The sequence below is a fragment of the Leuciscus leuciscus genome, assembly GCF_965113295.1.
Source record: "Leuciscus leuciscus genome assembly, chromosome: 19".
NCBI lineage: Eukaryota > Metazoa > Chordata > Actinopteri > Cypriniformes > Leuciscidae > Leuciscus > Leuciscus leuciscus.
In genome coordinates this window covers 29,523,917-29,540,641 of record NC_138743.1, presented here as the reverse complement: position 1 = coordinate 29,540,641, position 16,725 = coordinate 29,523,917, and the positions used below count along the sequence as shown (strand labels likewise).

Below are 16,725 nucleotides of genomic sequence, written 5' to 3'. Positions count from 1 at the left end.
AAAAACAGTTAAAAACAGTCTTCAAAATATATATATTGTTTGTATTGTGCAGAAGAAAGTCAGTCATTCAGGTTTTGAATGACATGAGAATGAATAAGACAGAATTTTCATTTTTGGGTGAACTATCCTTTTTATATTGTACTTGGGAGATTAAATAAAATCCTAATATTTCCAAATGACACAAAATACGACAGACAAAGAATGGAAGTACCCCGTATCTCATCTTTATATCAAGAAATGGTGCAACTTTGAAAAGATAAGAGGTTAACAGAGTAAAAGCAGTTATGAGTTTCTGAATGTTTTGCGTGAGACAAAGCCTGTTTCTTTCAAAACAACAACAGAACGAATCATCCATCATAGCCGGTCTGCATTAACAAAACGAAAACAAAAGCATTGATGTGGTGTGCTTTTCAGGCATCATTTCCACTCCACTATCCAATATCTGAAGCAATTTGGATCAATTTTATCATTGAAAAGAAAGAATCAATTTTTTTTCAGTTGTTAAACTGTATTTCATGCATAATCTCAAATGGGCTGCTTGTAACAGACAGATGTTGATGTACCATAGAGGTGAATATGAAATTTATTGCCATCAACATAAAATGAATCAGTGCGAATTGTTTGGACTGAAATGATGCTGCCAAACAAAACCCCAGGAGTTTTAATATACTGCAAATATGCCAGAAAATACAGTATATCTGCATGCAGACCAGTTAAGAAAGAAACAACACTGAAAGATATAAGGAATAATATAATATGTTTGTCAGTCTATGGGTATTCTGAACATGGATTGATTGTGTCTCTGTTGAAGGCACATTTGAACACGTCTGGTGCACTGTAGATAATTTCTTTATAATGAAACTCATAACTGTGTCACATACAGGGGAAAAAGACAAGTCAAATCAAGTGCCCTTTGCTTAGAAACCATTAAAATGAAAACTTACAGCATACATTCACAGGTAAAGGGGGAAAAAAAAACAGCCGTCACAATGATGAAAGTGAAACACGCTTCAAGATGGACCATATGCATATAGATAAATAATCTGATTACTTTTTTCAATGCATCGAGAACCCCTTTCCTTTCACAGTCGTCGTAGATCTTGCATTGCAGACCAAAGTTAACCACAATTAATAGATGTACCTAACAATTAATCGTTGTACCTTAAAAGGTACAACAATAAAGACAGTGTTATTTGGTCATTTCAAAATAACACAATAACACATTCCCCCTTACAATAAAAAAAGAATAAATGAATGATTGAAAGGGTGAATAAAAGACCATGAAATATGCATGTGATGTGCCTAAAAAGACAACAAAAAGGATTTGCTAAAGTGCAAACCAGAAGTAACCGATCCCACACATACTGTAAGCAAAAATGTTCCAAAATACAGCTCGTAATACTGATTTAAATAATAACCCGAGTCATTTTTTTCTTCTTTTAAAACAGAGAAGCAGACTGCTACACTGACAGAATAGATGTAGACGGGAACCATCAGCCAACACCTAAAGTGGTGTGAAGTACAGAGCGCGGGGGTCGTTTTCTTTTTGAGGCTCAGTTCGAGGCGTTCTGATCCCTCCCCACAAAGCTTGCATACAATCCTCTGAGTGATGAAGCGCTAGAGTCCCGTCCCGTGCATGAAGGTAAGGGATGATGGAGAGGAGCTGGCAGATTCGACCCGCCGCTATGAGGAAACCGTCACAGGATTGAGAGAGCCGTTACGGCTGTAGAATTTAGAGAAGGCCTCCTCCAGCACGGTAGTGAGACGTGGCTGATCCCCCTTGAGAGAGAAGGACCAAAAAAAGAAAAAATTAAACAAAAGTGGGAACCGCAATAAAATACAACAAAATAAACGTAATATTTTAAATAAAATCCTTAATCCGTGTCCACCAAAGCGTTTTTTCATGCAGCTGGAGTATTTTTTCAATTGTTTTCAATGGGAGCTCCGCGTTTTTAAAACTCCATGAGCGTAAGAGGCGCTGAGCGTTCGCCGTTTTTTTTTACAAGTCGCCGAGAGTTGAAGAATGTTCAACTTTGGGTAAAACGCAGTGCTCATCACTGTCACTTTTTACCCAAACGTCCAATCACAGTGGAGGAGGGGCGTGACTAATACCACACCGACCAATCGCCACATTCTGCTTGTACGTCGTCAACAGATGACAACAAGAAGCATGATAACTAGTGTTGTTTTTGGCGGCCTGTTTTAATTTTAGTTTTAGTCTAGTCTTTGTGTCAAGCTGTCGTTTTAGTTTTTATTAGTTTTAGTCACGTTCACACTCTTTTTAGTCTAGTCAAGTTTTAGTCGACAAAAACGGATGACATTTTAGTCTAGTTTTAGTCAACGAAAACTGATGACATTTTAGTCTAGTTTTAGTCAACGAAAACTGATGACATTTTAGTCTAGTTTTAGTCGCAAAAACTGATGACATTTAAGTCTAGTTTTAGTCAATGAAAATTGTATTTTAGTCTCTTTTAGTAATGCAATTCTATTTAACCCAGTCAATATAGAATTTCAAACAAGGTTATCTTATTATATTTAGTATATTTAGGGCTGTGACGGTGGCAGTTTTTTTTGTTTTTTTTTACCACCGCGGTAATGGACCAACTACCGGCGGTGGTTGGGGGGTTATTTAAAAAATAAAAAATAAAAACTCGTTTTATATTTCCACACAAAGACGCGATATAGCCTATACTCTGCGCTCTGAGAGGGATGTGGGACACGAGCAGGAAAGAGACCATCGATCTCTTCATGATATCTTCGTGTTTTCTACTTGATGTGAATTGGTCTGAAGAGCGAATTTTATCCTCCACAAGGGCGAGATATTTAGGCTATGTTTGAGATTGCGCTGCCAGAGAAAGTGAAACTAAAAATCACCCGCGCGTGTGAAACGCGTTTTACAACTAAACTTGACGCGCCCTGTCTAATATAACAAGCACAAACGGTGTTAAAAAGAATTTGACATGCAAGTACAAATGTAGGCTATCTGTCCTACAGCGTTTTTCTACTTTACCACAGTAAATAATACGAATATAATAGGCCTAATTAAATGCGAGCCAATGAAGAAACGTTTATAATCCCTTTAGAAAATGGGTGAGACGTGAGTGAAGATTTGGGAAAAGAAACAAGAGATTCTATGCAGGGATGAGTCACGATTTTTGGATATTCGATTAGTTTATTTAATTATAGAACATCGAATAGGTTGTGCGATTATTCTCTAAAATACAATCTCCATGTTCTGGTGCTGATGCGGTGACGCGTTCATGTAACCAGAGACGCTGCCAATAACATACAGCTGTCACAAAGAACCGGCAAAAGTAATGATTATGAATGTGTCAAATATATCAATGAGACATTTTAATAGAATAACTAATGGAGTAATATTGTTAAATTCGCTGATAATCGGGTGACCAGGTCGCAAACCAGAATTTAAACCCGACAAAGCTATGGGTTCACGCACAACTCTCTCATTCGTCGTGACGTTATAACATTTCGTCTCGTCTCGTCTCGTTTTGGTCAACGAAAATGAAGAGACATTTTAGCATAGTTTTTATTTTGTAAACCACATTTAGTCTCGTTTTTATTCGTCAACGATATTGCATTATACATGTATTTTAGTCATCGTCACATGACCAGCATTTACGTCTCGTCTCGTCTCGTTTTCGTCAGGTGATAACGGTTCGTTGACGACAATATTTCGTCATAATTTTCGTTGACGAAAGCAACACTAATGATAACGGAACAAAATCATTTAAAACAAGAGCCAGAGAAAATACATTACATTGTATTGACATTTTAATATAGAATCAGCACAGAAACAAAATGGTTGTGAAATGAGATGCAAGTAACACTTTCGCGGATATTCCATATCATAAGCAAAGTGTCTCAACTGAAAAAAACTCAACGCTGGCAAAACGCTCTCGAGCGCCTAGCGTTTTCAGCTGGCTAAAAACGCTTTGGTGGACACACGGCCTTAAGGGAACTAAAAACACTGATTAAGTTGCAGGCACAACTGAAATCTCATATATCCCTGGGAATCCCAGCTATAAAAGAACAAAAAGTAGATATAAAAAGCTAAATTATCCATTGTGCAGTGTCAGGTATTGTATTAAAGGCAGAGACGGATGAAAGAAGAAAATCCACAGATGGTACAGTAACATCCCTTGCATAAGTGGCAGATGACAATATCGTTGAGATGAATTTGAGAAAATTCCTTTATAGTCAAGAAAGAGCAATGACTGCTTATTGCGTTTTTCACGTACAGATCCCCGAAAACAACTAAAAACGCTGTTTTATGCAGCCAGGCCAGTAGTTGGTGATGTCACTTTGTAAAAAAACACTACGCACGTATAGACTGAACACATAATACGCACGCTCAATTGCGCATGACATCACCGTTTTCACAAATTCGCGTTTTGTAGTTTACACAGAGACGACAACGTGTCATTTTCAAAAACTTGCACTTTGAAACCAGTTTTCAAAAGTTTGTGTTTTCAGGCCCCCAAAACGCAGCTGTTGTGTGAATGAATGGCCAAAAAGCATAAAAAGTTTTCCGTTTTTAGTTTTTACAGTGTTGTGTAAACGACCCCTGAGACTGCAGAGGGAAAATTCATGAAGAAAACTGGCTGTGAACAGCAGCAAACAGTTTTAATAGTACTACCTAACAAAAAGCCATGGTAGTGCAGATGGTTAAGCTGCTGTATGCTAATTTCCACTAGCGCTATAATGCCAAGCCCTATTGTGGTATTCTCTGGGAGAGGTCTGGCTCTTATTTGTGTATTAACAGAGAAGCTTTTCATGTCTGTTTTTTGGGTTACAGCTAAACCATGGACTCTACTTTGTGTGCTGTTTTTCTGATTAGCTCACAGCGTTTGTCTTTTCTCCTATATCACCCTTCCAGGAATCAGCCACGGCTGATCAAAACATTTCCTCAAGCAACTGAATTATTGATTGGAAACATTTTATTTCTGAATGTTGGCACTAGTGGTATGGGGGGAAAAAACACCTTGTAAATTTGAACCTGGTGACAAATGTTTTAAAAATGGCCATAACATTGAGTGATCTCACAATACTTAATAAACACAGTAACCATACCAACACTGAAACTCAGAAACATCGCTTGAAAGTGTTTTTGATTGACATAATTTCTCACACTTCATTGTCCCGTGACTGACAAGTTTGGCTCAACTATATTCAGATTCAGTCTAAGAGACGTGATTTTGACAAGTGCCCATACAAAAAGTGCAATGTCGTCATCTTGGGCAAAGAAATAATGAATTACATAAGTAGTTTGAAAAAAATTACACTGCTAACATTCTGCCTTAAAAATGATCAACACAGGAACTCATCTAAACGAAATACAGATGTCAGGACATCTGAGTCATTCAGCACATATTAAAGTACACTACCATTCAAAAGTTTGGAGTCTAAGATTTTTTTTTTTGAAAAAAACTCACCAAAGCAGCATTTATTTGATCAAAATACTGTACAATTTAAAATAACTTGGAATAACTGTTCGAATATATTTAAATCTTTATTCCTGTGATGGAAAAGCTGAATTTTCAGCATCATTACTCCAGTCTTCAGTGTCACACGATCCATCAGAAATTATATTAATATACTGATTTGCTGCTCAATAAACATTTCTTATTATTATCATCAATATTAAAAACACATTTTTGTGGAAGCCTTGATACTTTTTTCAGGATTCTTTAATGAATAGAAAGTTTAGAACAGCATTTATTTGAAATAGAAATTACAAACAAATGTCTTTACTGTCACTTTTGATCATGTTACTTCATAATGCAAGTTAGGGAGCCCAAACTTTTGGACGGGAGTGAACATAACATCTTGAGGGAAAGTTCTTACCTCACTAATGAAGCCAAGCTGGACCAGTTCCACAGCCAACTCCTGTACATTCTCATCTAACACACACAGAGAACACCATTCTTGAGTTTCAGCAATAAGTCAACAGAAAAAGGCTGTATTATAACAGTTAACTTTTCTATACTTTTTTTTGGTCACAATTCTGATTCAATCTGATCCACTTCCACATATCTGTGGAACTCTTGTTTTTGTGACAATTATTTCATAATGCACAAATTAGAAAAGAAAAAAAACAGACCAGAAACACACTATGCAAGTACACACATTTGAATGCAACTAAACTCCATTGTAAAATATAGCTGCAAGCAGTAATTATCGGGGCCAAGCGCAAAGACGACGATAAGACATGCCAACTTGGCTGGGAGTGTCAGACCAACTGCAGCAAGGAGCAACTAAAGACATTTTAATATGATTTAAGGCAAAATGGCTGAATAATGATATACAGTCACTAATAATATTATTTAATGGTTTATCACTTTCGACCAACAGGTGGCGCAATTATGAAATTGATGTGGTGTGGTCAGAGTGAGGTGATAATGACACATACAAAGTTTGGTGCCAATATGTCAAGGAATTGCAGAGTTACAGCCTCAGAGTCATTTTGGCATCATGCCTCAACTTTGTTGCTGCGGTATGGGTATACAAAAGTAGTAACATCTATCGACACGAAATCCATATCTTTAAGTTGGCACGGTCCGGAGATAGTACGATTTGATTTTGGTGAAACTGGACACACGGTCTATGAAGAGTTAGAAAAAGTAGGTATTGAATGAAAATCAAGATGGCGGACAGGAAGTTCGGCCAAACATGGCAAACTTGGTATCTATGTTCTTGGCGCGACCCAAGAGATCTATTAAGACCAGTTTCATTGCAGTTGGCTAATTTATTAAAAATGTATTAGCATTTTTGGAAATTTCATTATTACTTTTGAAACGCTGTCCTGAAACGTTTTGATTACTTTCAGGGCATGGTGCTGAAGAAACATACCAAGTTTCGTAATGGAACACCAATGCATTTGTAAAGTGTAGCATTTAATATCATGATATCATATTGTAATTAAGATATAGAAGATATTGATATCGAAGATATTGGGACATGTTTTTTTTTAAGCACTAATTTACAACATTGCGCTAATAACCATAATGCAAAATCTAGAATGTTTGGTATCGTTAGACTCGGCAAGGATTCAGGAATGTAAGGAGATGACTCCTGTGAAAATAAGTCAACCAAATCCAAAGTTGCATGTAAATACTTTTTTTCACCACTAGGTGCCGCTGGTCCGAACCTTCTCAGACTCTTTCAGAGCATCGTACCGATGACCCATACCAAGTTTTGTAACAATACGTTCATGTGTTCATAAAATACAGCATTTTAGTACAAAATTCAAAATGGCCGATATGGAAAAATTGTATATCAGTCGACTCGGCATGACGCCCTGAACCTAACGAGACCACTTTTATGATTTTTGGACAAACTGTTTAGAAATTATAACCAAAAACAGCCATTTATCATATCTCCGGACCAGTAGGTGGTGCTGTGCCAAAACGCAGCATGTCTGTCATGCTTGTGATGACATGTACCAAGTTTGGTCTGAATACGATAAAGCGTTGCGGAGATACAGTCTTACGTCTGTTTTTGCAAGCGCTACGTAAAATTAGTTTGCGCAGTATTCAAGAACGGATTGACGAATTAACTTTAATTCCATAACTTTTTGTCGGCATGGTCTGATGATGATCTGGTTCAATTTTCGTGAAAATCGGAGCAACCATCTAGGACCAGTTCGAAAAAGTAGGTTTTAAAAAAAATCTAAATGATGGAAGGATTTACATGACATTTTGTTTCTAGCCCTTACGGTTCAAAGGTTATTAGCATAAACATGAGTGAAACTTTGGACAGTTTTGGTGCTAGAGGGATTGAGTTAGAGACTCCAAATTTGCTATGGTGACTGTTCAGACTGTCCTTTATCAGTGTGCCACATTTCATAACTTTCCCGCAAGCGGTTCTATGGGCTGCCATAGACTTCCATACGGAAGAAGAAACGGAAGAAGAAACGGAAGAAGAAGAATAATAATAAGAAGAACGTCAACAATTTCAAGAGGTGCCTACGCACTTCAGTGCTTGGCCCCTAATAAGAACGCCAAAGATTTCAGTGCTTGGCCCCTAATTACTTAATTCTTCTAAACTGATTATTTCCTTATTGTGGCGGTACCAAACATAAATGTTGGATTAAACCGCATGTGAATTCAGGTAGCTAGCTATAAACATGTTGACAGTTTAGCCAACTCAGCAAAGCTTCTTGATTCTGAGCAAGCTGACTTGAAAGACGAAACCGACTGTGCTAATGTCTCTTGCAGCTGAGAATGCATCACAAATTTGTGCTGCATTCTGACACATTCAGAACACAACGGCATGTTAAATCCAGCCGTGTAGCTGCAAGCATTTACATACTGGTGTATAGTTTGTTTGGGGCTTGATAAAGTACTCACTTGGCGCCAAGTCACAACTCAAGTGTCGGTTGAGCTTATCTTCCAGTTTTAGCAGTAAGGTCAGCTAGAAAAAAAGCAGTGAGGAGTTATGGACAGAGAATAAACATCTAACTTGCATAACTCCAGCAATGAACACGAAAAAAGGGCTTACATGATGTTTCGCTCCCTCCTCCACAGGCTCGATGTTGCACTGCATCTGTACGACCTTAAAGAGAGAGATTATCTTTAACACTAACATACGATGCTAAAATACTGCTAATCCTGTTGACTGACTGCAACCACACATCTAGACTTGTTTGAGTGGAAAGTAGTAAAACGCCACACGGAGAGACTGGGCGAAGGTGAATTTTTTTTATTCATTCTTAATCATTGATACTTGGTCACCATCTCCTTAAATCAGTCCATTTCTCACCTTCCTGGTCTCCAGCTCTGCAGGCTCAGGCGTAGGCGATTTGACAGAGGGTGGCACGATGGGGGACTTGACAGTCTCTTGTTGAGGCTGCTGTGGGCAGGGCATACCGAAGGCAGTCAGTGGATAGATCCCATTCCTACATCACAAGAGCAGCGAACATCATTACGTTTGTGCTTGTTTTTTTACTTCTTTCTTGACATTTGAATCTGGGCCCATCTAATTTCTTATTCCCCCCCAAAATTTGGGAAATTCTATTTTTCTCACCTCACATCCTCAAGGAACTTGTCAAGCTCCAAGGCAGGAAACTGTGAGAGTCTGAAGGGAAAAGAGACAGGATTACAGAAGCCTTTTAAGGTGGCATGACAGCTTATTCGACCCTCAGGTTCATCCTCATCCCAAACAAGCTATTTCAAAGTAAAAACCAATGAATCAAAGAAGGAGGCTCACTTTAGTTGGACCTCTTTCCTTTCCATAATGACTTGGTTTGGATCCATGTTCTTGGTAATTTCCTCTAAAGCATTTTCTGCGATCAAGTCTAGTAGGCAAAAGGAAATGGTTTCAATGTGTTTAGCATCAGCGAATCTTATTCATGAAGTTGAGATGAAATGTCTGAATGGTAATGAGATTAGCTCATGACTCACGCTGGTGACTGACGATACAGTGTGCAGCTAGTAGTTTCAAAAGAGGCACTTCAAACAGAGCTTGATGGAAAAGCAGCTCTCTGGCTGTGGGCCTCTTACTGGGGTCCACCTCCAGACACTTCTGAATAAACTCCTAAAACAAACACAGAGAGAAACATGAGACTTCACAATGATTAGTATAAGATTACATTATTTGTATTGTGTAAAAAAAAAGGCTCCACCCACCCATGGGGGGAATTAACGGTTACCAAAAACTACCCATTAATTCTTACAGTGATAAAAAAAGAATTATCCAATAAATCTGACAATTAAAAAAAAAAGTTTGTGTGGGTTATTTTAATGTTTTTTGGGGAAATTCTAACCATTTCATGTTGTCATGTAGTGTGTTCTAGTGCTACTATAAGTATAATTCATCATGTGTCAGCTATACTCATCATGAACGAGATTTCTTTCAATTCAGTCGGATACATGCAGATTTGCAAAGCATCATATACTAGAGTGAAGGAAACAATCCAAACAGACTGAATGTATTATTTATTTTATTTGCAATCTGAAAAGCCTACTGGAGATTTGCATGCTCAGATTTCACACACATCTGGAATATTTATCCAATTACACAACTGTAACTAAAGAACAGAAAACAACAGTACAACTTACACTATTATTCAAAGATTTGGGGTCAGTAAGATTAATGATTTTATTCAGCAAGGATGCATTGTATAGATCAAAAATGTCAAAGACATTTATGATGTTACACAAGATTTTTATTTAAAATAAATTCTGTTCTTTTGAACGTTCTATTCAACAAAGAATCCTAAAAAAAAGTACTATGATTTCCACAAAATTATTAAACAGCACAACTGTTTTCAACACTGATAAATATTTCTCGAGCACCAAATCAGCATATTAGAATGATTTCTGAAGGATCATGTGACACTGAAGACTGTGACTGCTGGAAATTCAGCTTTGCCATCACAGGAATTAATTGCAACTTAAAATATCATATTAATGCAGCCTTGATGAGAGACATTTCAAAAATATATATATAAAAAAAATCTTACTGACACTTTTTGAATGGTAGACTCAATCTATACTCACTCTCTGCAGTGGGTCTTCCAGAGACTGGATGGCACTATTAATGGCTTCTTGTGACACATATGAGGACTCTCCATTACTTTGGATTTCCAGCACAGCCATCTACAACAGTAGGGGAAAAACCTGAGTCTCTGGTCTGGTCAATCCGATACACCGATGAATAATCTGCAGCTCAAAACAAACAGCACTCACCTCTAAGGCGCACATTCCAAAGGAATAGATGTCCACAGCTGTAGTGACACTGGCAACAGCTGAAGTGGATGAAGGAAGAGAACAAATTGTACTGTCATTTATACATAACAAGTGCACTGAAACGACTCTAGAATGAGTTTGAATGCAGTTTAAAACCTAGTTTTACCTCCATACTCTGGAGCAAAGAAGTGCAAACTCTTCTGCTCTTCCCGACATGTTTTTACATGGTTATTAATGGTGTCTGGGGCCACTACATAAAACAAAACAAAAAACAGAAACGTCAGCAAAAATAATCAAATCTATAACATTTAAAAAGCCATACTTAACACTGTGCTTGAGCCCACCTGATCCGATTTTGATGAGTCCATTGTGCTGTATGAAAATGGTGTCACAGGTCAGGTTCCCGTGGATAATGGGAGGTTCACATGAATGCAGATAGCTGAAGGAAGAATGGTGAGAAACGTGAGTGTAACAGGAGCTCTCCACAAGACATATAATAGAACACCAAAACAAAAAGAAATGCTCAGCTATGACAGTCACAGACAACATTTCAGGTGCTAGTGAGGAATTTTGTCTAACATCTTTAAAAATATCTCTACGTTATTGGTAAATAACAGTATTTGAATAGAGAGAAAGAAAAAAAGAGAGAGGTACACAAACCTTAAGGCAGATAATATCTGAGTACACCAGCGTTTCCATGCCTAAAAAAAGTCCCACAAAAAGTTAATGGTATCCGGGAAAACAAGTCCACAGCTGATATATTATACTAAGTCAGAATATTTCATTAATCCCAACTAATACTTCACTCAATGAAACCAAAACATGACTAATAGTATTAGTAATATCTAGAAATGCACCAATCCTTTTACTGGAAAAACAGAGAATAAACAGAGACATGAATGTAAAAATCACTTAAAAGTGTAAAACAAATTAAGATAACTGGTATGATGAACCACTCCATGTTAAAATGAAGAAAATAATGCATTTTATTTTTATGATGACCTTGGTGATTAAGTACTGTCCTGGTATTTAATATTCTCGCACCAAAAAGCAAGAATAAAAGTTTTAAACAAATCTGTCATGGGTCACACCTGTAGGCAAAGTCAACAATGACTAACATTCAAGCAAGAAATTGAAGACAAAAGATACATTTTAATCTGCAGTACATTATGTCTCAACAGCTCTTTTGTCAATTTGTCTGAACAGAAAACGAGCAGCAATCCTACCTTTTCATTCATGGTCTTATGATTCTTCTTTGTCTTCTTTAGAAACTGCTTCAGGCTCCCAGAAGACATGTACTCTGTGATGAAAATAACCTGAAGGGGGTAACAAAAAAAAAATCGTATGATTGAAAAAATAAATAAATCCAAAAATAACTTTTTTTTTTCTGTTGTTACATTTCTTACCCTGGCTCTGTTCTCCTTCACATCAGCCCAGTACTTGTGAAACTTCACTATATTCAGATGTTCCAGCTGGATGAGGTTATCAAACACTGCTTTCACTTTTTCCTGAGAAATAGAAACAGAAAAGTAGATTAATTTACCAGGAAACCTTCTTGAATGTAACACAACATCCTAAATTCTAGAGGAAGAGGATACTATAATATAATACTGAACTCTTACTTTATCATACAATAACAAATCACGTAAAAGATCAGGGTGAAAAAAAAAAAAAAGTTTCATTGCTTTTTATGGCTGGACTCACTGCACTAGTCACATGTGCTTATGGGAATCAGCAATGTAGATGGCAAAGCCTGTCAAAACGCAACCTCTAAAATTACTTTTTGAATTCCACGGTGAGCGTCTGCCAAGCAGACACAGTATGTGGATGGGCCAAACAGATGGCTGTCCACGACTCTATGCCAAGCATTAATGAATCGAGTTTGATTAAAAGTGCTCAAAAGGCAATGAAAGAGTAAAGTATGCTATAATAAAAAGGTCTGCTGTTTTTAATATTCCAACATTCAAGAAATAAGAGTTACATAACCACAGAAAACGCTTTTCTTAAATATTTTTCAATAAAAGCTTGGCAATAAAAGCTCATTCTGCGAAGTAGTGTTGCTTTCGGCAATGAAAATGATGACTAAATATCGTCGTCAACGAACCTTTATCACATGACGAAAACGAGACGAGATGCAATGTAAATGCTGGTCATGTGACAATAACTACAATTAAATGTATAATGCAATATTGTTGCACGAATAAAAACGAGACTAATGTGATTTACAAAATAAAAACTATGCTAAAATGTCTCTTCATTTTCGTTGACCAAAACGAGACGAGATGTTATGATGTTATTTCGTCTCGTTTAGTCGCATTATTATTATTTTGCAGTATTTCTGTTTCCCGTGGCTCACTTCAGGGGCTGCATTAGGTCACACTGCGCAGACGCAGGCGACGTCACTTCCTCAAGCCCCACAGCCGCGGCATTATTTAGAAGATGCAGCTGCGGTGAGTTAGCGTAAACGACAACAAACAAAGTTAAGTCTGACGCCCGTTTCACACACGTGCAGTGTGTATGCGGTGCAGGAGCAGCTCGCGCTATAGTGCTTTCACATATGCTGCGTTTGCAGTGCGTAACTGATCCATGGCTGGACCACAAACACATACTCACTATTTTTATTTCAAATCCAGAAGTTATCAGCTACTTTTTATTTTTATTTTTATTGTGTCAGCATTGCGATTCTCTTTGTACACATATACACTCTTTAATAGACGTAATTCACATGCAAACATTTTAAATTAAAACTTAAAATTGACAAAAACAGCCAACTCTCATGCCTTTTCTTTTGCATTTAAATTTTAATACAATAAATCTTGGATGTCAGAAAGAACTTGTTTGTCAACCTTCACGAATGAGACGAGTGTTACTTTTCTGTTCACTATTTTTGTGCAAACCATCAGTTCATTCATATCAAATGTTTTTGAAAGAAATCTCATGCTTACAATGTCTGCATATTTGATCAAAAATACAGTAAAAACACTATTATTGTTAAATATTACAATTAAAAATATATATTTTAATATTTAAAAATGTCCTTTATTCATGTGATGGCAAAGCTGAATTTTGAGCATCATTACTCTAGTCTTTAGTGTCACATGATCCTTCAGAAATCATTCTAATATGCCGATTTGCTGCTCAATAAGCTTTTCTTATTGTTATCAGTTTAAAAAACAGATGTGCTGCTTAATATTTTTGTGGAAACCATGATAATTTTATTTCCGGATTCTTTGATGAATAAAAAAAATCTAAAGCACAGCATTCCTTAAAAAAAAGAAATCTAGAAAATGTCTTACTGTCACTTTTCTAACTTTTCTCATTGAAATTTCAGACAGAAATCAGTAGACTTGACAACCACACAAGTTTTACCTCTTGTAGTTTGAAGTTCTTCCGCTCAGAAAACATGACCTCGTTCCACACGACCTCCACACCCTCCTCGGTGTCCATGGCAAGGTAAGCATTGTCGATCCCTGGGACGTTGCGCTGGTTAACCTGTTCATTTCAAAGTAAAATCTCATCAGGTTTCCAGGAAAAGAAAAGAAAATTATATAAAATCCTCTCAAATTAAAATGATATTAAGACAAAATACCCTAAAATGAAGGTTATCATCATTTAGCAGATGGGAATATTATCAGTGAATAACGGCTTAAATTTTGATCCATTCTACGCACAAAGCTATTGAAAGACTTGGAATATACCTCCTCTCTCCGCTTCTGCCAGCGTCCACAGGGGCTTTCCTCCAGAATCTCAGATTCATCTTCGCTCTCCTCTTCCTCATCCTCAGTTGCGGGTGGTGCAGGCTGTGTTACTGTGGACACTGGGGGAGACACCGATGAAACCCCCTGGCCGGTAGGTGGCGAGGCTGTGGACTCAGACTTCGTGTCCATATTGGAAGGAGGGGCAGGTGTGGTGCTCTGCTTTCCTTCCTCTGACATCATTGACTGATAACTGACAGCCCTGTCCTGTACCGCCACAGGAGAAGAAGTCTGGCTGACTCGCACCTCGAGGGCAGGAGGCAGAGAGCTGTAAAATCAGGAATATAAACTCGAATCATAAACAGTATAGATATGTATAAGAGACAAATATTATTAAGGTATTATGTTACAATAAGGTCTCATTTTTAAACGTTAGTTAATGCATTACCATAACAATTCACAGTATAATTTGTAGCATTTATAAACCTTTGTTAATGTTAGTTTAAAAAAAAAAAATCACAGATTTGGAATCACAGATTTTACTTTTTGGAAGTATGACCAACATAAGAATTTTCACCGGAAAATGTAATCTGAACAAGTAACATCCACTTTTGTTCTGACCAACAAAGGGGGGGAAAAGCATTGCAGTAAATCACGCTGATTAAATCTAACGATCGCTTATCATATCACGTCAAAACGTGCAAATTATACTTTGTTCATGTTAACAACATCAGCATTGCATGACTACATCTAATGCCTTTCCGTTTTGAATCGAGCTAAGGCAAGCAGATAGTTTTGAACACTGGCTGGTTATGTATTTTCTCAAAAATGTAATTTGGATAATTTTTAACCCAAAAAAGTTACGGACTGCAGCTTTAACTAATGTTAACAAATGAAACCTTATTGTGAAGTGGTATCAATATTAAATAATATTTCACATTTTTCTTTAATAATATCTTCAATAGATAAGATATCATTAGTTTCGAAATTTAAATCAGTTAAAAGTTATTTTCTTTCATTGTTCTTCTAACAACTTTCAACCAATTGTGATTTCCCCATGACCGTTGAAGTTGAAAATTATTTGGATAGACTGCAAATATAAAGTACAACTATCTGTTCACTATATAAATTGTCATGACTTTTTAATATTTGGTAAACGTAAAAACCATGGAAATAGAAAGTAAACACTTTTCAGGTTGTTATTTAGTGTCCCATGTAAATTGTACTTGATCTCTTTCTCTGAATATAGCAAATTCAAAATTATGAATTTTTAATGTGCCCAAATCTCAAAAGAGGAATCCTCAAAACACTAACTCTAAAACGAACACACACACACACACACACACACAACTTAAACTAATAGCAGCAGGAACTTAAATTACCAGCTTTTAAGTGACAACTTTGTGTCAACGAGTCAGTTTAAGCTGAAACACTATGAACAGTAAGGCAAATTATACATCTAAATAAATAAATAAAAATCTAGACAAGACTGTAGCAGCTGCTGAGGTGTGAGCACACGCTTTAGTGATGTTTACATTATTACTCTCCTTAGTCCTGTCCTCAGTTCAACCCAGGACACAGTTTATGTTCAAGCATTCTGTCCCACATCATTGATAAGAAACAGACGTAACAAATACAGCATCCTGCTCCCCACCACATAGCCTAGATATAACGTTATCTTACTTTAATTTATCCTGGGATGAGCGGCGTCGCCAGCTCGCCGGAAGCAGCTAAACGTCGGTAGCTGAGGACACGGAGGAGGAAAATCCTCTAACAATAAGAAAAAAACGATAAATTCTTAAATTATATGGGTCCCTGTAGGGGTTCAGCTCTCGTTTGTAGAGTTAGAGTTCCACAGAAATACCAAGATATGAAATGATGGTTCAATTTCCACTTAGCAAAGTGAGAGAGAAGCTAGCAGCGCAGCTCCGCGGCCTCCGGAGCCTTCGCGAATATATATCTGAAAAAATAGATTTCCTTGGGCGATATGGTCAATGTTAAATAAACTAATCAAAAGGTCAAAGCTGTCGGGCCAGTAAAATTAGCTCAAACAAAAAATAAAAATTTTACTGTCTGTCAGGTTTGATGCGTTTTGTCAGATAGCCGCGGATGCTAAGTTACACTCCAGGATGTTCGAGTTCTTCAACCACGTCTTCACAGAACGATTCGTTTCTCCCCGAAACACTTAAATATTCCGACACGAACGGACTCAGATTAATTAAACAGCGATTTCGCTGAAAAAGCTACACGTAAATGACGACAGCTCCGAGTTTTGTGGTACGCCGTTGCTTATTACAGCATGAATCAGGACCAAGTTCACA

The 16,725-nt window shown here is 37.1% G+C and overlaps 1 protein-coding gene across 1 annotated transcript; it reads right to left on the bottom strand.

Annotated features, from left to right (window-relative positions):
* Window positions 1-202: 202 nt before the first annotated feature.
* On the bottom strand, window positions 203-16,722 carry nrbp1 (nuclear receptor binding protein 1). Its single transcript, XM_082147639.1, has 18 exons — window positions 16,088-16,722; window positions 14,408-14,732; window positions 14,079-14,201; window positions 12,116-12,217; window positions 11,936-12,025; window positions 11,370-11,410; window positions 11,054-11,148; window positions 10,876-10,959; window positions 10,710-10,768; window positions 10,521-10,619; window positions 9,423-9,555; window positions 9,229-9,316; window positions 9,046-9,096; window positions 8,782-8,917; window positions 8,521-8,574; window positions 8,370-8,433; window positions 5,866-5,921; window positions 203-1,779 (listed from the first exon to the last, which is right to left on the bottom strand). Exons 2-18 carry the CDS (start codon window positions 14,645-14,647, stop codon window positions 1,684-1,686), a joined length of 1,611 nt encoding a protein of 536 aa, XP_082003765.1. The 5' UTR covers window positions 14,648-14,732; window positions 16,088-16,722; the 3' UTR covers window positions 203-1,683.
* Window positions 16,723-16,725: the final 3 nt, after the last annotated feature.